The sequence below is a fragment of the Medicago sativa genome, chromosome 7 (genome assembly GCF_051527215.1).
Source record: "Medicago sativa cultivar Bolivia chromosome 7, Bolivia_mono, whole genome shotgun sequence".
Taxonomy (NCBI): Eukaryota; Viridiplantae; Streptophyta; class Magnoliopsida; order Fabales; family Fabaceae; genus Medicago; species Medicago sativa.
In genome coordinates, this window is record NC_140755.1 from 17,135,339 (window position 1) to 17,159,144 (window position 23,806).

Below are 23,806 nucleotides of genomic sequence, written 5' to 3' on the forward strand. Positions count from 1 at the left end.
ATTAGTCATAACCTTAAAGCATTCACAAATGCCATCAACGAATCAACGTCTCTCTTTCCTGAAGGATACTTAATCAGCCAGGAAGAGTGTTTGGGGAAAGAAGAGTATTGTGGGGAAGCTTCCCAACCTAGTTCACTCTTTGCACATTCTTTTCCATCACCGTCCGCTCTAAATTTTCCAACCTTCACTCCTGACCTTGCTAAGTTCTCTGCCAAATCCACATATGATTCCTCCATAGCCTGTAAGAATTTAGATTAAACATGTTATTAATTGAAATTTCAAGTCAAATGAAGTAATCCAGCTTTTATAAGAGAATGGTAACATAATATTGAAAGTTCAGGCATATTTGCTTATAATAGTGACCACAAGAGTACATTGAAAACAACATTAATGCACTTTATTCATTCACTGTAAATTATTCCCTACTTTGTAAACTATTCCAAAGAGTTACAAAATGCTAATCCCACATCATAAACCTAAATTATACTATTCTCTATACATCAATCTACAATCTCTTAATCGATTATGTATTTCACTCAGACCCAAAAGCAATTCTATACAACAAAATCAATCAAAAAACCTACTAAGAATAATCAAATCAACCTGAAACCACTCACATGATCAAGCAAACCCAACAAAACCATAAACAAATTCTACACAACCTGAATCATTCAGAAGCACACTTAGAATAAAATAATCAACCTGAAAGCAATAGCAATATCAATGCCAAATTTCTCAAGCGCCCTGTCCATTATTTCAAGAGGTGAAGCAATTTCAAAGTTTTTCGCTAATTGTTCAAAATAGGGACTGGAGTGAGAGAGAAGAGGGACTGAAAATGGAAGATAAATTTCTCAGATTAGAGAAAAATGGGCGTGAGAAGAGAGGAGAGAGAGGCGGCGGTGGGAGGAGGTCGTAGTTGTTGAGGGAAAAGGAGAGATGGAAGAATGAGCTTAGAGAGATAGAAAGAGGAGCAGATTATGTGGTTGTGAAGGAAACTACCAAACTACCCCTTATCACCTGAATTTACCAAACCACCCCTGCCACATCAGCGGGTGTACCAAAAGGGTGTACCAAAAGAGTGGTTCACCAATCTTTTTCCAACATGGTACATTCCTTGTTGTTGTAAATAAAGTTTGTACTTCAAATTTGGTTTTGTGAATTCCTCTAAAGGCCACTTTAATGGCTCATAGGCCAATTTAAGATCCAAAAATGCCCCCCTCATATCGTAACTGTCGAACCTCTGAGAGCCTAACTTTCAAGAGTATTACTTTTCCCACCCTATGTCTTTCCTCGCGCGTCCTATTTTTTTCCAATTTTACCCCTGGTCCGGATTACGTATTCCGGAACGTATTGTTAGTATTCTTCAGATGTTTCCGGATTTTAAAATCCGGAATAGTATTTTAGCAGAACTTTTGCAATTTTAAGCTCTACAATTCGTAAAATAAAATCCGAATAAAATAAAAAACAGAAATAAAAAGACACAAACATAAAAACAACTCATTTTATTAATATATGAACAATACATTACAATAATTTTCAAGCTTTTTAAGCTTATTACATAAGACCCTAAATCTATTTCTAATCTCCTAAGAGCCTAACCACTGCTATGTGATAGGATATAGCAGTAGCTTGGCTATTGGAGGAAAACCGGAGGAGGGCGGAAGAGGAGGGCGGGAAGAAGAAACCAATGCCCCTGAGGGAGGTGGGTGGTGCTCAGACTTACGCCCAGACAGGCGAAGCTAAGAACCACATTGACCCACATGACCCTCAGATTAACCGCCCTTCGTTGCAGCGCGGTTCCATCCTCATTGACAGTTCATACAAAACCTGAAAGCTTTCAACGAGGCCCTTATCTATGAAAGGCCAACGATGGAAAACCATGGTTGTAGAAGGAAGAAGAGGAGGAGAGGGTTGGTGTGAGAAATGGTGGGGTTTGGAAGGGTATTTATAGGGAGGGGTGGGTGAAAAATGGTTGGGAAGTCATAAATGCAGTTAAAAAACGTGGTAAAACACGTTTTTTTGACTTGACCACTGTCAAAAACGTGTGGTGCAGACCACCGGCCATGACACTGACGCGGTCCGGAAAATACAATCCGAAATTCACCTTTGGTTTTCGGGTTATATTTTCTGGATTAATGTGATTACGGTGAACGAGGGAAAAGTTAGCACTTCTTTGTAGGGCTAAGGACATTCCGGAAAGTATAATCCGAAATGATTCAGCACTTTTGAAAGAGAGCCATTAATGTGGGTTTGGACGGTTACAACCACTAACACGTTTTCATTGACTGTATTAATGACCTAGGACTTGTTTTAGGCTATAAATAGGCTTCCATCTTCAACAAATACCTTCATTCTTCACTTCACCTCTTTTCTTCCATTTTCTTCAAATTTTTTAAGTTTTGTAGGAGTGTTTGTGGTGTTATGGTCATTGTTGACCGTTCCTATGAACCCTGCAATTGCATTGCAGCTTGTGTGAGGTTCATATAACGGTCAACAGAGACCCTTGACATCAAAGAAAGACACAAAAAAGCACATAACATTTGGTCCGGAGTACGTTTTCCGGAAATCACTAGCAATCTTGTCCGGATTATATAATCCGGACCAGAGGTATATATTTGGAATTTTTGCAGGGTGTGCAAGAAGGTCATATGATGGGAAAAGCAATACTCAACTTTCAATCACTTAAGTTCGGGAGTTATGACCCCATCCGCATCACTTACCTACAGAAACATAAGCTATGAGTTTCATTTGTGTTTCAAACAGTTACTTTACACTTTCCTTACTCCGATAATTGAAACTCAAGCAACTGGCCTCAAGGACATTGCATTTGTCGTGATATTCGTACCTAAACTCAACAAGTCAGTGTTAAATTTTTCAAACTCTACACATTTCTTCTCATTTTGTAGGTAAGGGTTTTTGTAGTTGATAAATTAGATTTCCCAAAAAACAAAGTCGGTTATCTTGTATCAAGTGAGGCATAGAAGGAGGAGCTTTCAGGAATTGCACACCGAGCAACTTAGTGGTTAGATTTTTTTTTATGTATCTTGATGTTTTCACTTGACATTTTTGTAAATTGGTATTTTAATGCCACAACATTGAACATGTTACGTTTATGGATTTTATTCCAACTTAAGAAACATGTAGTCAATTAGTAAATGCTAAATTTGACATATTGAGATCTGAATTGTTATTTATTAAATTATCAATGTTGTTTATTATTGAAGTATCTCACATATTTGGTTAAGCATAGTGTCGAAACACTTTATTTTTGTTCAAATAGTCTAGTGGTTAGAGCTTACACGTTTAAATATGGAGAAGTGGGGTGTCCGGAGTTCGAATCCGGCCCCTGCATATTTAATTCTAGTTATAAGCATATGTTGTTTAGTTATGAAAGCAGTAATGTTGTCTTACAAATTTGTTTAAAGTTATTTATTATGTACTATGCACTCTGCAATTTAGGCGTATCAGATCATAACTCGCAATCCATGATCGACATTTATCCCTTGAGAGGTTCGGTTCTTAACTCCCAAAACACAGCGACTTTTAGAATTTCAAATGGATGGTGAGCAATTGAAGGGGCCTATTGAGCATTTTTGGGAATGTACTAATTGGTTTTGGGCGTTACCTTACGTTGATATGTTTGTTATTACACCTAGATTGTTTGAAATTTTTTTTGAAATGTGCTCTTCCCCCATCACAAAACACTCGCGCTCTGCAGCCATGCCCAAAATGCCCATGCGTTAGTTAACTAGCGCAAGTGTAAAATAATGCGCTAGTTAAGTTAAGTGGCGTAAGTTAAGTGGCGCACAGTGGCTAATTTTTTTTACTTGTTCACTTTATTCTAAATTATTTATTTTCTAAATTATTTGTTCACTTTATTATAAATTATTTATTTGCTATATTCTAATTTATTTATGCACTTAAAATAAATTCGAAATTAGAAAATAAATTCGATTTTATTTATTCAATATTTATTTATTCAATACATAATCATAAACATAAAATAAATGCAAATATAAATACAAATAAAAAAAAATTAATAAATATAACTCTCGTTTTATTAATATCAGTCAAACATTACAATAATCAATACATATATTTTATTTGAATTCACTAATCTACTTATTATCTTTTGTCAAAAAACTAATCTACTTATTATCTTTTTACCCTATTGGGGTAAAAAATTAATTTTACCCTCTTCGGTATATAGCAATAGCTCTTGGGGAAAATAGTGATCAGTCTTGTTGGGGAAAAAGACATCAAGATCCTTTGAGGTAAATTTAAATTTGGTTCCTTTTATACCCCCATGATGATTCTTTTTACCCGCGGTAAAAAGATTTTGGGAGTAAAAGGAAGCAAACCTAATTTTACCTCAAGGGATGATGTCTTTTTCCCCAACTCGACTGACCACTATTTCCCCCAAGAGCCACTACTATATACCTAAAGGGGTATATAAAGAGCCTAGAGACTATAGAAGCAAAAAAGAAGAAGAGAAAGAGGGGGAGAGAGTGGGAGGAGATAATGTGAGGAAAAGAGGAAGTTTGTGAGGGTATTTATAGGTAAAAATGATAAGCTAGTTTGTATCTACCATAAATATGGTCAAAAAAACGTGTAAAAGTGGTTGAAAACATGTTGGTTGAATGTTGAAAACCTGACCAAAGTGAAAAAAACGTTTGTTCTTCAGTTTTGACCACCGGCTAACATGCGTGAGTTAACTCGCGCAAAGGTTCAGTGGTGCGTGACTTAAGTCACGCAGAGATTATAATGTGTGTGAGTTAAGTCACGCAGCATGACTTAACTCACGCAGGGGTATATTTGAAAAACATGATGGGCGCGAGCAAAATGTGCTGGGGGAAGGGCAGAATTCAACTTTATTTTGGATGTGTATTTTTTAATACATATTTTTCTGTCGAAAAGTAGATTCAAAAAACATAAGTGTAGTAGCGAAAATGTGGGGTGTTAGTAGCTTTACTTATAAAAAAAAAAAATGGATCGGATAAAGCGGAAAAGAAGTTTAAAGGCCTTTTAGATTTGTCCATATGGGTTTTTTTTTTAGGGAATATGGGTTCTTTTTTGTTGATTTAATTTAATTTTTAATCAATATGTATGTGGATTTGATGGCATCTTAATAAAAACAAAAATGTATTAAAAGTAAGTATATTGGTCCCACAATATAAGCCATTTTAATAAAAGACACTCACATATATATTAAAAAAATTATAAAAAAAATATATTGAAAAATGTATTTACTTTTATAAGCATATATAATACTTCACAAAATTACTCTTCATTAACTAAATTTATGACTCCTAGAAAAACCTAAATTTACGAATTATAATTGAAAATAGATTGTAAGAATCATAATTACAATAATAAATTAATATGTCTTGGTCTGGTGGCATTGACTTGGGATCTGGGAGTGTGCTCCTCCTCGAGGTCTCAGGTTCGATTCTCTCCATTTGGGTGGTTTTGAAGAAGCAATAATCTCTCCATTTGGGTGGTTTTGAAGAAGCAATAATGTAAATGACATATTAATTTTTTTTTTTGAAGAAGCTAAATTGGGTGGTTAATTTAGCTTCTTCAAAAAAAAAAATATGTCATTTACATTATTGCTTCTTCAAAAAAAAAATATGTCATTTACATTATAAATGATATATAATATTTTTGGTGGTGAATATAAATCATATATTAAATAAAAATTTAAAGGCAATGGTCCCGTAGCTCAGTTGGTTAGAGCGTTGGTCTTATGAGCCGAAGGTCGCGGGTTCGAGCCCCGCCGGGACCATTATTTTATTTATTAATTATTTATTTCTTAATTATTTATTTCTCCTTCGGGATTAATTCCTTATTTCTCCTTCTGGATTAATTTATTTCTTTATTTCTATTTCTTTCTAATTTCTTTCTATTTCTCCTTCGGGATTATCTCCTTCGGGATTATTTTTTCTATTTCTCCTTCGGGACCTCGTTATTTTTTATTATTTCTTTTTCTCCTCCAGGACCGTTATTTTTTATTATATTTCTCCTTCAAAAAAACTATTGAACGGCCACTACTAAGAAATTACGAAGCTTTCATTCGATTAAGTTTTGGGGATTGTTTGGGAGTTTAGAAAGGAGGAGCGCGGATGGCTTTGGGGATATAGGAGAGTGAAGGAAGAGAGATAAATATTTCACATTTTTTTATAATTTTTTTTTATAGATTGAAAATTGTGCTTATTTTTGAGATTTTTATATTAATATATATTGAATTTAAAGAATTTATATAAGCTCTCTAAAATCATCATTGATTACAATTGTTCAGTCCCATCATTTTAAAAGAATTTTATACTATAAAGACAAATAAACCCTCGATTCAAGTTGGACCCTATCCTTTTTTCTATTTTCCTTTCCTCTTTCCTTTTACACAAACTCTCCCCTCCTAAACTTCCTAACAAACCCTTAGGCTTTGTTTGAGAGTTTGGAGAGGAAGGGAGGGGAGGGCTTTGGGGGGTTTGGGGGGTTGGAGAGGAAGGGAAGAAGTGGAACAGAGACAAATAGAGTGCAATAGAAGTAACAAACCTCTTGTAAACATTGAAAGTTAGAAAAAGAAGACAAGACCATTGTACAATATAAGCACAAGATTTTTCACCACAAAACCAAATAACCAATACAAGTTTTTGATGTTGATTTATAACATTACAAAATTTGCATTACAAATTAACATTCAACAAATCAGATTATGTACATTTGAAAGTAAACAAAACAGACTCAACTATCATATACTCTTAATTTCATACTCATTCTTTAGAAACACTTTAACATAAAAAATAAAAAAAAATAATTGACTAAATCATTCACCTTGGTCCTGATAGCTCCATAGCTTGGACTAATAACAAAGAATCATCAGTAAGATCAGAATATCTATCTGATAAAGATGATTCTTGATGTTTGAATTTGGAAGTGTCGGTTTTTTGAGAAGCTTCCCATCTTTCGGCTAGTCCATCACCTTCGAGCATGCGTACAACCTCGGACATTTTAGGTCTATGGCTTGGAAGATATTGAGTACACAAGAGTGCCACTTGAACCATTTCTTCAAGCTCAATTTTGTCATAGTTGCTCTTTAGATCCTTGTCTACAAGTAATTCCAGTTTCTTCTCTTGATGAATTTTCTTCACCTGAATGACACCAATATAATAAGGTCTCATGGATTGAATGCAATTATATGTGTTAGTGTCATGTCAGTGATGAACGCTAACACATGTCGGACATTAGACATGACTCTAACATGAAGTGCCAGTGCTACATAAGTATATATTAATTGAACCTACGACCTCGAGGTCAAAAGGCAACAACCTTACTGTTGCTTCAAGGCTAACCCTCGATAATTTGATATAAGTATTAGGGAAAATAATTTTAATTAATAAATACGAAAGGGAAAATAAGAAGCATTAGTTACCCAATCAAGCATGGCTCCTTTTTGGTTAGCTGCTTTTCCAAATTCTAAGGCTCTCTGACCTGTGATTAACTCAAGGAGAAGAATGCCAAATCCAAACACGTCAGTCTTCTCGGAGGATTGTCCTGTGGAAAGATATTCCGGTGCAATATGCCCTACAGTTCCTCTCACTGCAGTTGTGACATGTGAATCTTGATGATCCAAAAGCTTTGCCAAACCAAAATCACCAACTACAGCTTCATAATAGTTATCAAGCAATATGTTTGCAGCTTTGACGTCCCTATGGATTATCTTTGGATCACATTGTTCATGAAGGTATAGTAGTCCCCTTGCTGCTCCTAATGCAATGTTCTTCCTTGTTCCCCAATCCAAGACTGGTTTACCTGAAAAATCACAAAATTGACATCGGGATTAGGTAGGGAACTCTAAATTTTCATATGAAACTGCTTAGTAGATGAAAGATCTAAAGTGGTCATTGAAATCGTAAAACTGTGTCAATCTAGTATTTCACAATTTCGATATTCCAAAATGGTCCCTAAAATTGTAAAATTTTGATCATATTTGTCCCTTTGTTGGAATTTTCAGGGGTTAGAATAACATTAAGTTGATAATGTCATAATGAATTTGAAACTATGTGAATAATGTTAGCGTGATCATTAGAATATTGATAATGTAAGTGACTAAGTTGTTACAATCCTACAATTTCAAGGACCAACTTGAGCATTTACTCGTGTTGAGTATGACTCATATTCCCTGATAAATGAGGAAGACGTTCGAGCATAGAGGATTTGTAATCTGTAACCCTAATTTATTGCAAACCGAGCAGTAGTATTTAAACAAAGCTTTGTACTTTGCAACTGTTGGTATAGATGTAAGCAGAAATGGCCGAACTATGTGATCAATTGTTTGTCTTCTTATGCATTTATTTATCTGCTTACTTTAGAACCAGAATTACTAATCTAACAAAAAGTTTACAAATGAACTTACCTTTCAAACGGGAAGCAACACTTCCATTGCACATGTAAGGATAAACTAAAAGCCTTTCTGATGATGTCATGCAAAATCCATAAAGTCTGAGAAGGTTTCTATGAACTGCAAGGCTAATCATTTCAACTTCAGTCTGAAATTGAATCTCTCCTCCAATTGCGTTGCCGTCTTTAAGCCTCTTTACGGCTATTACAGTGCCATCTGAAAGAATTCCTTTGTAGACATTTCCAAAACCACCTTTTCCGACTAAATTTTTGCTGCTGAAGTTATTTGTAGCAACTTGGAGTTCTCTGAATGAAAACCTCTTCAAGTTTCCAAGGTAAACTTCTTCATGGTGCCGGTCTAAAACATTTAATTATATGTCACAAATTCAAAATTATGAATTTATTCTACTTCCTCTATTTCAAAATAAATGTTGTTTTAGCATGTAAAAATGTTTCGAAATAAGTGTGGTTTCGATTTATTGCACATGGAAATTCTAATGGAAAAGTACCTTTGACATCAAAGAATGCTTGTTGATTATGCTTGTGTCTCCACCAAAGAACAAGTCCAAAACCAATGACTATTAGGCATAGACATCCAAGACTCAAGCCAAACACAATAGCCATTTTATGACCTTTTGGTTTACTTGGTGGTACAGAATCTAGGCAAGCAAAGATATTGTTATCAGCATTAAAGCAGTAACAATGAATGTACCTATGAAATGTCGGTGATGATTAAGATCTTACCTTGCGTATTGGTTAAGTTCATGGATATTGGCATCAATGTCATCCCATGACAGTTTGGTTCATTTCCAGTAGCACAAACAAGAGGATTACCAACAATGCTGAAACAACCAAAAAGAATTTCCAAAATCTTTCAATTAGTACTCAATTTTCTGTTTTCCATCCATGCAGAAAAACGCATACATTCAGAGAGAGAATTACCTAAATGATTTCGCCAAAATTCTTGGTACTGGTCCACTAAGATTGTTGTAGGACAGATCACTACATTGCGAATCGCAGAAAAAAGAAACTTTAGTAACACAAAAACTATAAACAGAATTAAAGAATAATGAAACAAAAGAATAGGTTGTGTATATTACAGTAAAACAAGCTGTGTCATGTTAGCTAGTGATTCTGAACATTCACCAACAAGACTGTTATTATTCAACCTCCTGAAACAATTTTAATAACTTTTCAGCTTCAAAAATCATAGACTAATACTAAAAAAATAGCTTAATCTTAAAATTTCAAAATCAAATATCCTTACAAGTATTGAAGGCTTCTTAAGTGACTAAGAGAGGTAGGAATTTCACCAATGAAGAAGTTATTAGACAGATCAAGAGTTTGAAGCTTAGGAAGTTTTCCTAACTCCGAAGGGATTGATCCGGTTATGTTGTTATTCTGTAGCAGCCTGAAAAAAGTAATCAAGAACAAATAACCTTAGTTCCTTTTTAGATGACTTAAATACGCGAAGAGGCATTGTAAGTGACAGAGTGACATTCCTGTCACGATCCACTGAGATTCAGCCTTTATCACTTCCATTCGTCAAAAATATAAATTCTTAGTAAATTGCATAATTTTTATGAATGCTGATTACTTACACCATCTGAAGGTTGGTTAAATTCCCTATGCTTGGAGATAAAGTACCTGATAAACTTTGACTTGGAGTGCCCCTAAACAAAACAAAACCAATTTCATATATTTGTTAAAATCAATTTGTAGCTAATTAACCGTAACTGCAATTTAAAACCGCCCATTTTTTCATCTTGATATAGAAAATTGAAGAAAAAGTTTACTACTTACAAGCCAGTGACAAGATTCTCACTAGAACATGTAACCATAGTCCAACTACATGGATCAACTGCATCACCATCCCAATTTTCTAGAACACCATGTGGATCCACTAGAGATTCTTTTATACTCATTAAAGCTTGCACTGCAAATACCACAAGAAAAACACAATTCAAAACTCCACATATTGAACTCGTATGAAACTCCACATATAGAAAGTTCCAAATTTACCTTCATAGTTTACTCCTTTAGAAGAAAGCAAAGCATTTGAACTTGAAAAGCTCAAAAACAAGAAAAACACAAAACAAAGAAGAGATATAACTCTTCTTGGCTTCATCATTTTCAGTTGGAATTTTGAAGAAACAAGACAGAAATATAGTACTAAAACTTTAGATTCCTTAACTAACTGAAACTTATAATGATGATGTTGTTGAAAATATGAACTGTTTTAAAATGGATGTTGTTTCTTAAATTTGATTTGATGTTCAAAAGAAGAAAAGAAAAAGAAAAGAAATTTAGTTCCTTCTTTCCATGGTAGAATAGAATCTTATTCACCCAAAAATCTTGTGTCAGAGTAAGTGAGTGAGGGGGGGAAAGAAAAGAAAAGAGAAAGATGATGTGTTTTTGTGCAGTATAAAGGGAACTAGCATGCCTGTCACTGAGTCACAGAAACTTTAAACAAAATATTATACAATGGTTTAAGTATTTATTTGGTTATGTAGTATTAAAAATTAATTTTGAATTAATTGATTTTGTAACATTATTATGGTTAAATGAGAGTTTATGTTATAATACATTCACGAAAGGAGGAGCGGTGAATAATAAATTTTAAGGAAAGAATCAATTATAAGGTAAAAAACATCAAATTTTAACTTCCAACTTTGCCTAAAACACGTTATAGTTAATTTTACACGTCTCGAATCAACTTTGCCTAAATCTTACAAAGAATAAGTGTATGTTTAAAATCATGATTAATTTGATAAAATCACCTTAACATTGTAATTTTATTGAAGCTGCAAAATGTAATTTTAGCTAAAATTACCATGCACACTGTTGTTCTGCCAAACACACCAATCAATTACAAAAATGGTATGGATTGAATAGGAAATTCACTTGTGACATAATCATGCACATAACCATAAAGTAGAAAAAAGATTTCATGAATTATTATCTATATGCATTAGCACAGTAATAAATAAAGGAAAGAAAAAAGTATTGGATGTTGAGGAATATGAGGTATCATTAGATTTTATTAAACATAAGCATATCCATAGATAGAATCAAATACCACATTGATTTTCTTTTCCCTTTTTTTTTTTTTGGTGAAAATGACTATATTCTACATAAATTATTCATATAGTGGTGTGACAAAAATCTAATAGTTAATATGTAGACATGACCAAAATTAATGAAAAAGTTATTTCAAACAAATTATTGTCACTTTATTTATCTACTAAAAAATAATAAAATCAAAATGTATATCAGTTACTTTACCATGGGCATTTTCAAAATTCTACAAGCGTATGGATTGTGCTTGGCTTTTTGGGAATGTGGAGAATCCAAAAAATTTCTGAGTTTAGCCATTCAGTAAAGTCCTAAATTAGAATTTTTAATATATTAAGGTATAGAGAGAATGTGAGAATCTCGAGGACGAGGAAGTAGTGGAGTGTGTACTGGGCGAACGAGATTGATGATGGATTTTGTGACCCACCAAATATAGATGAACCATGAAAATCTTTGGTGGCTTTCCTTTGTTTTTTAAACAAATCAATAATGTCAAATAGGCACTATTTGAGCTCAAATTTAGTGAAGGACTATATGTAAATTCTAGTTTTTTGAAAATTGGATAGAATCGGTAGATTTAACTGGTTGAACCGTAGTTTATCTTACTCATCTTTTTTATTAGAAAAAAAGTTTTTATATTTATCCATTTTATAGTCATTATGTTTAACCATAGTTGAATCAATTTAACACCATAGTTGAATCAATTCAACAATGACTCATAAAACTCGTTGATTCGATCTCTAGCTCGGTTCTCATGACATGATAATTCTATTAAGGTAAGGTTTACAGTGGTTCTTGCTCTTGAATGATGAGTGCCTCTCGGAACTGGATTTCCTGCTGTAACTGCTTCACGCAGTTACACGCTAGTTAATCTCAGCCGTAAAAAAAGTAACATAACGGTTCAAATTTGTTTGACCAGTTTTCCCATAGTTTGATCTCAGCCACCGATTAAAGATCTGACGGCTGAAATTAACTACTGCGTAAAGCAGTTAAAGCAGAAAATCAAGGTATGTGTCTCTCTTAATCAAATTGTTTTTTTATAATAAAAAATCATATGAAAGTAATCATTTAACAGAATTGATATATTTTTTGGTATAAATTAATGTTGGTGATGGTAGCATGGGATGTGCTTTATAGATTCCATAAACCACTATGAGGTAAGTACAATCACACTTGGGTCTCTTTGGTCAATTACGAAGCAGACAGTCATTCCCCTAAAATTGTTCTAAAAGAGAAAAACTTTGAAAAGCAAAAGCTGCAAGTGCAATTCCTCTCTCTCTCTCTCTCTCTCTCTGACCCACACATCTCTTTCTGCAAATCATTTTTGTTACTTTTTTGTGTGCTTAGCTAGGTAACTTATTATTATCATGGGGTCACCAATTAGCAAGTACATTGTAGTTGTTGCACTACTCTTCTTTATTCTACGCTAACAAGGGCGCGTGCTTCATTATATTCTAACAAACCAAAGTGCTTCTCAAGCAATTTTGCTAGCAAGAAAAAACCAAGTGCTTTCACATTAAGAAATTACTTTTCTCACTTTTTAAATTACTTCTTTTTTCAATTGTTATTGATCCAGCTACAATTAATTGTTGTTCGACTCTCCAATAACATTTTAGTGTCGTTGAACATTTTAAGACCGATTAAAACCGATTTAAAAAATGATTCAACCGTGTTAAAAAATGTTCAATGACATTTAACCGTCGCTGAAAAGTTGAATGATAATTAACGTATGTTTTTGAACACTTTAAAAAGTGAAAGAGTAATATTTTTCACATTAAATTTTTCACTCATTTGGGCTTGGACAATCCATATTTTACTATATAATCTAAAGTGTTCAACTTATATTTTGAAATCGTCAAACAAAAAAAACTTATATTTTGGATTAAATTGATTTCGATCCAATGGTCATTGATGTGTTAATTGTATGAATGTTTGAAACTTACAACTACGAATAATCTGAATTCATACTATTAATGTAGAGGATGCACTTGCACTTGCATTGTTTTTTTTTTTTTAGGATAAAATTGTAGTTGCATTGTTGTTTTGACAACATCAAAAACTATGGTATCATTTCTTCAACAAAAAGAATATTATATCATTGTTAATATCGTGGAGGCAAACCTTAATTTTATTCTTTTGTGGTGAGTGGGTTCGAACCTCAGACCTTGCATATATTATGCATTATCCTTACCAATTGAGTTAAGCTTACGGGGACAGACAAACCTTTATTTAAAACTACGGTACCACATCAGATATTCATTCCTTGTCTCGGATTCATACTAGCATATGTTGGCAACAGTCGCGGTTACAATGGATGCGAGAAGGTGATGCAAACTCGAAATATTTTCATTCTATTCTGTCTAGTAGGAGGCGAAGGAATGCTATTTCATTGATTTTTGTGGAAGGTGAGGCGGTGGAGGGAGTTCATCCTATTCGTCAAGAGGTTTTTTCTCATTTTGCGTCCCATTTTAAAGCGCAAAATGTCGAAAGGCCGAATGTCAATAATCTTCATTTTAAGAGATTGTCTCTTTCAGAAGGAGGAATTTTGATCAAACCTTTTTCTTTGGAGGAGGTCAAGTCGGTTGTGTGGGATTGTGACAGTTACAAGAGCCCGGGTCCAGATGGTATTAATTTTGGTTTCATCAAGGACTTTTTGGGGTGAGTTGAAGGATGACATCATGTGCTTCATTTCAGAGTTTCATCGGAATGGTACATTAACTAAAGGTATAAATAACACTTTTATAGCTCTTATACCAAAAGTTGATAATCCGCAAAAGTTGAATGACTTTCGCCCTATTTCTTTGGTGGGAAGTATGTACAAAATTCTGGCTAAATTCCTTTCAAATAGATTACGGTTGGTTATTGAAAGTGTCATTTCTGAGTCACAGTCTGCTTTTGTGAGAGATAGACAGATTCTTGATGGAATTCTTGTGGCAAACGAAGTTGTTGATGAGGCCCGCAAATGTAGAAAAGAGCTTCTGCTATTTAAAGTTGATTTTGAAAAAGCTTACGACTCTATTGATTAGGGTTACCTTGATGCGGTCATGAGCCGAATGGGTTTCCCAACGTTATGGAGGAAGTGGATTAAGGAGTGTGTGTGTACAGCTACGACGTCAGTGCTGGTGAATGGTAGTCCAACACCTGAATTTCCGTTAGAAAGGGGTTTAAGACAGAGAGACCCGTTATCACCTTTTCTTTTTTTATTGGCTGCTGAAGGATTGAATATTATGATGCAGTCTATGGTTGGAAATAATATTTTTACTGGTTATTATGTCCGGGCGCAGGACTCTACGGTGGTTTCCCATCTTCAGTTTACGGATGATACACTCCTTGTGGGGGTTAAAAGTTGGGCAAATGTCCGTGCTTTGAGGGCTGTCCTTTTTCTTTTTGAGGCAATGTCGGGTCTGAAAGTGAATTTTCATAAAAGTTTGTTGGTTGGGGTAAACGTCTCAGATTCCTGGTTGAATGAAGCAGCGTTTGTGCTTGGTTGTAAAGTAGGGAAGGTCCCCTTTTTGTATTTGGGCCTTCCGATTGGTGGTGACCCGATGCGTTTGGTGTTTTGGGAGCCGGTTTCGGATTGAATTAAAAAGAGGCTATCTGGGTGGCGTAGTAAATTTCTTTCATTTGGGGGTCGTCTGGTTCTCCTCAAGTTTGTCCTGTACTCCATTCCTGTCTATGCTCTTTCCTTCTTCAAAGCCCCGTCAGGTATAATCTCTGCCCTTGAATCTATATTTTTTTTAAAAATTTGGGGTGGGTGTGAGGATCATAGGAAAATTTCTTGGGTTGCTTGGAATAATATTTGTGTCAGTAAAGAGTCTAGAGGTTTGGGGCGAGGAGGATGCGGAAGTTTAATATTGCCCTGTTAGGAAAATGGTGTTGGAGGTTATTAGTCGATAAAGGAAGTTTGTGGTATAGGGTGTTGAGAGCTTGTTACGTTGAGGAGGATGGGAGGTTGGAGGTTGGGGGCCGAAGTGTTTCTTCGTGGTGGAGGGAGGTGGCGAGTATTCGTGACGGGTTAGGAGAGGTCGGTGATTGTTGGTTTAAGGAGAATGTTGTGCACAAGGTCGGTGACGGGGGAAATACGTTGTTTTGGTTGGATCCGTGGGTGGGTGATGCGCCTTTGTGTGTTCAGTTTAGCCGTCTGTATGACTTAGCAGTGAATAAGTCTATTTCGGTGGCTGACATGTTTTTGTTAGGGTGTGAGGAGGGTAGGGAGGCTTGGCAGTGGCGTCAGCGGTTGTGGGCTTGGGAGGAGGAGTTGTTAGGGGAATTTAGGATTTTACTATCTAACATTTCTTTGCAGCAGACTTCTACAGATCGGTGGGTGTGACGACTTGATCCGTCGAATGGTTATACTGCTAGTGGTGTTTACCATTTGCTAACCATTTGCTAGTGGTGTTTACCATTTGGCACAAACAGGTTCCTTTGAAGGTTTCTGTTCTTGCATGGCGTCTCCTTTGAAATAGATTGCCGACGAAGGATAATTTGTTCGCTCGTAGTGTTATTGCTCACGGTAATCAACATTGTGTGGCGGGATGCGGCGATGTCGAGTCACTTCAACATTTGTTTATTTCCTGTCCATTTTTTGCAGCCGTGTGGGGATACATTCGGTCCTTGTTGGGAATAGCCTCAGCTGATCCTTCTCGAGTGTCGGAGCATTTTTATCAGTTTGTTTACTCCGCAGGTGGCTTGCGTACTCGTCGTGCATTTCTGCAACTTATTTGGTTATGTTGTATGTGGATTGTGTGGAATGAAAGAAATTGTCGGGTCTTCAGAAATTCAGGAAGTATCATTCATCAATTGGTTGATAAAGTCAAATTAAGTTCCTTTTGATGGATGAAGACGTTTTCTAATTCTATTCGGTATAATTTTCATATGTGGTGGTCATGCCCTTTTGTTTGTTTGGGCATTGGCTAACCTATTTTTTTCGTTTTTTGACGCCTTGTAGCTGTATACTTTTGAGCTTTCTCTAACACACCTTGTGCTTGAGAACTCTCTTGTGTTTCTAATATATTCCATTTTTGTTTGTTCAAAAAAAATTAAAAAAATTAAAAAAATTGGCTGAAGGTTGTATTAAAGGAAATTGGATCCATACCGTATAAATGATATTTTCTATAATTATAAATGATATTTTTTTATGATGTTGTTTTATGGTGTCAAAGTTAGTTACGTTCAAATAAGATCACTCTTATTATAATTATCACGTGCACACTTTGCATGTTTTAACTTTTAAGGCATCTTCAATTGGAAGAAGAAAAAAAATACGACAAAAAATATGACAAAATTTAGGTGCATATAGCATATTCTTTAATGGTTTTTTTGGTTCTTCACATAAAATTCATTTTTTTATTTATAAACTTTAAAAAATTTGTGGATTTGATAAATCATTGACAGTTAGGAGTATTTTATGCAAAGAACCGCATAAAAAATATTTAAAAAATGCACCTAAACTTTGTAAAAAAAAAAAAATAAGCAATCAACTTTGAGTTGCAGTATACTTAAAAGTATATATCATTTATAATTATTGATATGATTTAAAAAAATGCACCTAAGTTTTTAAAAACTAGTTACTTGGCACCTATGAAGTTTCAAAGTTTTTCATATTGTTCCCTATAAATCTAAAAAAAATATTAAATTAATCCCTATATTTGAAATTGGTCCCTCAATTTTTGGAATTTCAAATTCGATCCAAATCTTTAAAGTTTTCATTTTGTATTACTTTATTACATATTTATTTTATCCCAAAACTTTTAAAATTTATGAAAGTGTTCCAACAAAGTTTAGGGATGAAATTTTTTATTATTTTATTCAAACAAACATTTTTTAAATGACGAAATTTAATTTAGTCGTTTGAATTGCGTAAAATCTAATTTCTTTAGAATTTTCAATTACCTCATTCAAATACACTTTAGATAAAATATTCCTAAGTGTTGGATCTTAAGGGGGTCTTGGAAGATCATCACGTTGAGCTAAGAGCAATTGCATGAAGAGAATTTGATACCACATCTTAGCCATCCAATAACAGATTTCAAACTCACACTTGTTATACCAACAATATCATCCTCTAGTGTGAGTTCATCCATTCATCAGGGTATGCTCCTCCTAAGCTGGAACTTTTTCATCACCATGCACTTCCGTCGTCGTTGCTTGCCCATAAACGGGACACGCTTCCTGATCACCTTGGCCATGAAAACTTTTGATTCAAGGATTCAGTCAAATCATCGCTTTGATACCACAGTTAGATCATAGGGGGGTCTGGATATGATTACAATTAGTCTTGAGCAACCAAACAAGTGAAATTAGACACCACATCTTTATTGAAAACCTTAAGGCTTTTGGTGGGGATGTAGTATCTCCCTCTCATATGGTTCTAGAGCAATTGTAGGTTGTTGCTCCCCTCGTTCTCCCAGACTCCCGGAAAAAAAGGTATCAAGCCTTAATTGGGTTTGGAAAGAGAGTGAAAATTGGATACTGATGTTTGGATCAAGCATAGGATGCGAGAGACTCATACTTTAGGCGGACAATATTGGGTTCAAGTTTGAATGATTATTACTACAACAACTATGAATGAGAAAAATGTAGATATATAAGAGATGACGCATATTACAACATCAACTATTAATGTCTTAAGCTATTGAGATGAAGATGTGTTGTCTGTCTCTCTTGTAGTCCTGAAGCATTGAATTGTTGTTGCTCTCAGAGCTTTCCAAGTCTCCCCACATATACAAATACTTACATTGGGCCATGTAAGATTTGAGTGATAATTAGGGATGGCAATTGGACCCAAACCCAATGGATACCCGCAAAAAATACCCACGATGGGTAGGGTAAAACCCCGCTTTCATGGGTATGGGCACGGGTCCGAGTAATACCCACAAATTTTAATGGGTATGGGCACGTACTATACTGCCCAGGCCCGCATCCCCGCATATACATATGTACTTGCAAAAAGTACGGTAAGGATTCTAGGGCTAAGAATCGTATGCTAGGGTTTAACCTGATGATTGGATGCCTTGAGAAAGCCCTCAAGAGTAGTATTTATAGCCTGTTATGGGCTTGGGTTTTGGTTGCTTGGTTTCCAAGCAACAGGGGTATTCTTGTATTTTAGGCGGCTTCCAGAGACTTCTAGAAGCTTGGAAGGGCGGCGCCTTAAGGCGAGCGCGCCAAGGTCTCAGGAGCCTTTCCTGAGGGCGCCTGGGCCCTTTTAGAGGCCTTAAAGCCCTTCTGGAGGTCTTAGAGCCTTTCTGGAGGGCTTCTAAGCCTTTAGGAATATTATGACGGTTCACAGCCCCCCAAGCACAAGTCTTGGGACAAGGCGAAGTGATGACAACATGAGTTTGGACCTTCTGGAAGTCATTAGGTCTTTAGGAATATTATGACGGTTCAACATATTTATATAATATCATAAATAATTTATTTATTTTTTGTGTATAATTAATTAATTTATTTAGCTATTTAAGCCTATACCTAAACTTAAACAAAAAAACTACTTAATATAATAACAACTCCATCATGCCGGTGTACAATTTTTTAGGGATATTTTGGATGTTTTTCATTTCACTAAATACTACGATTCGAACTATTTTTTGAGTAAATTTTATAAACTTTAGACCGTAGTTTTATTTCAATTATGATGTTTTTATTGTCTTTTCGTAGTTAAAGTGCAGGTAATGGGCGCGGGTATGGGCCCTTAGGTACCCATAGGGTATGGGGAAGGGCACTAAAGTTGTTGCCCGCGAGGGTACGTGCACGGGTACAGGTATTTTTTACAAATGCGGGTATGGGGATGGGCACTATAGTACCCTGCCCATAGGGTACCCATTGCCATCCAATAGAGAGAAAATTCTATAAATGAAATTTTTGCAAGTTGAGTATGTCTCTTTGAGTAGAATTTTACTCCTGAATGAAATAATTTTTGACCATATTTTATTTACCTTCCGACTAAACTCAGAATCACTAAGACCTTATTCTTCTGTAAATCGAAGGGCGAAAAAAAAGTGAATAAGTGGATAAAGGAAGAAAATTAAGAGTTGATATTCTAACCACGTTCATTTAATTTATTATGCATGTACATGTAATATCAATCATCGATTTATTTATTAATGGTTAATGTTATTTACTTACTTTATTAGTTTACTCTCAATGGTGAATTGTTTATTTTAGAGGAGTTTGAAGGTGAGAAAAACACAAGAAGGGGGGGTTGAATTGTGTTTTGAAAAATTCTTCGTTTCTCCTAAAAACTGAACACACTGATCAGAAGCTAAGTGAGACAGCTTCTGAAGTGATAATCAGAATCTAAATGCAGCGGAATAAAACAGAGAGAGAGAAGAAGAACGACACAAAGCAATTATACTGGTTCCTTCCACAATCCGGAAGTAGTCCAGTCCCCCTTGCACTTCCAAGGAGATTTCACTAAGAGTAATATCTGATTACAATTGCTCAAGCACACAAGCAAGAGACTTCCTTTGCTCAAGCACACAAGCTAGAGACTTCCTTTGCTCAAGAACACAATCAAGAGACTTCCTGCTCAAGCACAACTGCAAGAGACTTCCTAACTAAACAAAATTACACAGAAAATTGTTTAAGGTTGAACACTTGATATACAATCAGAGGTGCTCACAATACAAATCAGATACATACTCAATGGACTTCAGAATTTCTAAGATATGACTTTGAGACACAGAAATTCTAAGTGAATGCAGAACAATTTCAGCAGAGGTTTGACACTTGTAAAAATATTGAGAGTCTGTCGTTCAGCATTAGCGTTCTTGCATTACCAAAACTCTAAGTCTTCACTCCTTTATATAGAGGTGTGAAAGAGACGTTGTGAAATTGCCAGCACACCAAAGAGTCGTTGTTTGATGCTTGATCTTTCACCAATGATCTTTTGCCTGATTTGGTTGTTGTCCTATGAAGAACCAATTTGAAATCCATTCCTTATCCAAAGGAACATCTATGCAGGCGAAGCCGTATTCTAGAGTTGTTTTCTTGTCTTGTAGCGTGGGCACAAAACAGAGTAGTGGAGAAGGTGGTTGTACAGTTCGTACAATAGTACAATGTCAACGCTTTCGTCCAAATTGCAAGCACATGCCTTCAAACACCTTTGAAATGACCGTTGCAATGTTCCACTAATTTTCTGCTATGTTTTCGAATCCAATAGACAGCTTTTGCAATGTAGATTCTTCAATCTTTGAATCTTTTGCAAATTCAGTTGATCTTCAGCTTCTGGTGAAATGACTTCTGATGAGGCAGCTTCTGATGATGCAGCTTCTGCAACTTCTGATGGTGCAGCTTCTTCAGCTTCTGATGATGCAGCTTCTGATGATGCAGCTTCTGATAATGTGGCTTCTGGACCTCTTGTCTTCAGGAGCACTATTTCTTCAGGAGCGCTTTTACTATCTTCAGGAGCAGCTTGACTTCAGGAGCGCTTTCCACTTTCAGGAGCGTATTGCCTTCAGAATCGTCTAAGCTTCATTTTCTTTTGCCCTTTATTTGCTCATTCAGAACCAATTTATGATGTAACTTTTTAACTGTGCTCCTGTACACTTGAACAAATATTAGCTAGTCCAATTTACAATTTTTAATACCTTGTTATCATCAAAACTCTTTGAGGTTCATTGTTAAACACATTTTGTTCCAACAGAGTTTATTCCCTTGAAGTAGACATGTACTCGTGAAGGCAGAGTTCATATATTTTAGAGTTTAATATATTTGTACTTATGTAGTCCTTGTCTTACACTTATTGAATCCTACAGCATATATATCTCTCTGCCTTGTATATATACACATATAGTCTCATGCAAAAAGCTTTGAGAAATATTTAATATTCTCGAAATAAATTCATCGACCTCACCACTAGGTAGACTCAATGCATGAAGCTACTTCAACATTCTTCTTTTCGGAGCACCGTTGGTTGTGTATCACATCCCCTTGGACACCTATATTATAGACGTACAATAATGTAAATAAAATGTACTATATATTATATGTTTTTTTTACAAGAAAAAAAAAAAAATAATCTACTATATATATTATATGTTATATGTTGCTTCTTTTGTCACATCAAATTATTTCTTTCTTTTGGAATACTCGTCAGATTCATTCTATTTAAGAGGAATTATCTAATAAATGATGAATGATTTAGATAAAAAGACAACTAATTTAAAGATTAAAATAAGTATAATAATAATCGGAGCGGTTCAGGTGGTAAGACCAATAAAAACCAGGAACTAGACCCATGTCCGGTCCATCCTAGCCTCAAAATCGCTCGAGTCCAAAATCGGGTAAAAAAAACTAGGAAACGGTCGAAAATCGGGAAAAATTAGCAAATTCGAGAGGAATAGCTGATCAGTCTATATTTTTGCTTTTTTATATAAAAAACAATGTTGTTGATACACAGCAAATGCACGAGTGTAATTTACTCTTTATTTTATTGCCTTGTTAATAGCTTTAAAAGATAAATGAGGAAAAGGAAAAATGAATAGATAAAAAGGTTACCATAAAAAAAAAAAAAAAACAAACAAACAAACAAAGGACCTCAACAAGTTTTGAATTATTTTTTCCTCAGGTCATGAACGGATTTTTTTTTTTTTTATGTAAACCAAAAACACGTAAATTTTGGAGCATTGATATGTTTTCTTTATAAGTTGGTACGATCTGTCGTTTAATAATTTTTGGAAACTAAAGTAGTCAAGGTTAATTTAGGTTTTATAAGATTTAAGTCTAACGTACTTTTAAAATGTTAGAAATGATCTTATTGAAAGTCCTTTAACAATCTACTTCGCAATTTCATTACAAAAGACTATATTTCTAATCAAGTAATGTAGGCTTTCGTAAATAAACAACCAAACTAATAGATCACTGTATTTTATTATGACATCTAACACGACATGTAAACTGTTGGAGAGTCTGAGGAGCGCTAAGAGCGGTAATATGTTAAACGTCCATATTACTAAGAGACTTGTCATGACATCTCCACTCAAAACTTTAAGATATCAGGTATATGGATCTTCTCTTTTATATATCCAACATTTCCTCATTTTTTAGTCGATCTCAGACATAATCACTCATACTTGATTTTCCAACATAAACAATTTAATATTTTATATGACATCTTGTTTAAAATAAATTTAATAATACATTTAAATATGTCAAAAATTGATCTATGTGTGGCTTAGTCCCTCTTCCATTAAAGGACGAAAATAAAAATGATGTATGTCAATATGTTTAAATTACATTAGAAAATTTATGATTTAATCCAAAATACAAAATTAAAAAGATAATAATAGGCAGATAAAGACTAATTACTATCCTTCAAAAAAGACTAATTACTAATTAATTTAGAAATTATGAAAAAATAAGTCATATGCACTAAAGACTTTATCTGTATGGTGGAGAGCAGTAGGGCAGGGAAAAAAAAACTGGTGGCCAAAGCAATAAAGGAAAATAAATTGACTTAACATAAGAAAAGAACATAGCACTTAAATATTACAAAATGACAAAACTATCCACAAATTAAGGACCCATACTAAGTGATAACAGCTATAGGAAGATATTGTCACACACCTCAACCACAAGGTAAATAGATAAATGGCTTCTCATTTTAGTTAGGACCATATGCAATCTTTGATCAAGTTTAAACTAAATCTCAAATAGTTTTTATTTTCTGTCTTTTCTAATATTTTGTCTTTGACAATAAATATCACAATATGGTGACAATATAGTCACGGTCACATAAACATGACAAGCAATAAAAATATGACATAGAAGCTATAGGTACTTGGACTTAACAGAAGACCTATTGTAATGAGAAATCTTATTGGAATTAAACGGAGAAAGGACATTACCTGGTTCTTATAGTATGTACCAAATGTTATCAATAAAGTTATTTACGTAAAATAAAGTATAATTTGAAAACAATTAATCAGAAATGAATTCTTTCAACTTATTTTCTCTCATAATTTTCAAGTGTCCACATCTTTACCCTTCAATTACTCTCTCTCTCTCTCTCTCTCTCTCTCTCTCTCTCATTTTTGCAAACCTAGTATTCTAATTATATATGGAACTAATTCTTAAGTCGACGATATAACATCAATTTTTCTCAAATACATGACTTACGAATCAAATTCGAATTCTTTTTCTATAAGAGAGTCATGTCACCAACTCATTGAACGGGCTAGTCTACCGTTGGTTCAACCACATTTCTTTTTAAGTCATTTATATTCGGATCAAGCTGGTTTGAACAAGTTGACCGTTGTTCAACCACAGCTGATTAATCGGTTCAACTTTTCAAAAAAAAAAATCAAAACTTTTTAATATTTATTTTTATTTA

At 34.5% G+C, this 23,806-nt stretch overlaps 1 protein-coding gene and 1 non-coding gene across 2 annotated transcripts; one reads left to right on the forward strand and one right to left on the reverse strand.

Moving 5' to 3' along the window:
- Window positions 1-5,711: 5,711 nt before the first annotated feature.
- TRNAI-UAU (transfer RNA isoleucine (anticodon UAU)) lies at window positions 5,712-5,785 on the forward strand. The gene has a single exon. It is a non-coding gene; the product is annotated as a tRNA-Ile (tRNA).
- Window positions 5,786-6,596: 811 nt separating this feature from the next.
- Window positions 6,597-10,871, reverse strand: LOC146904678 (protein CLAVATA3 INSENSITIVE RECEPTOR KINASE 5-like). The gene is made up of 11 exons (XM_085731095.1): window positions 10,423-10,871; window positions 10,204-10,336; window positions 10,002-10,073; window positions 9,668-9,811; window positions 9,501-9,572; window positions 9,343-9,402; window positions 9,145-9,242; window positions 8,910-9,059; window positions 8,417-8,758; window positions 7,433-7,812; window positions 6,597-7,151 (listed from the first exon to the last, which is right to left on the reverse strand). The coding sequence occupies exons 1-11, from the start codon at window positions 10,529-10,531 to the stop codon at window positions 6,831-6,833; spliced, it is 1,881 nt and encodes a 626-aa protein (XP_085587221.1). The 5' UTR covers window positions 10,532-10,871; the 3' UTR covers window positions 6,597-6,830.
- Between the last annotated feature and the right edge of the window lie 12,935 nt (window positions 10,872-23,806).

Excerpts from the sequence above, each read along its gene's own strand:
- LOC146904678 (XM_085731095.1), bottom strand. The coding sequence starts at position 10,531 with ATGATGAAGCCAAGAAGAGTTATATCTCTTCTTTGTTTTGTGTTTTTC. Across the intron at positions 9,403-9,500 it reads ATGACACAGCTTGTTTTACT|TGATCTGTCCTACAACAATC; the intron begins GTAATATACACA and ends TTCGCAATGTAG. Across the intron at positions 8,759-8,909 it reads AGCATTCTTTGATGTCAAAG|ACCGGCACCATGAAGAAGTT; the intron begins GTACTTTTCCAT and ends TAAATGTTTTAG.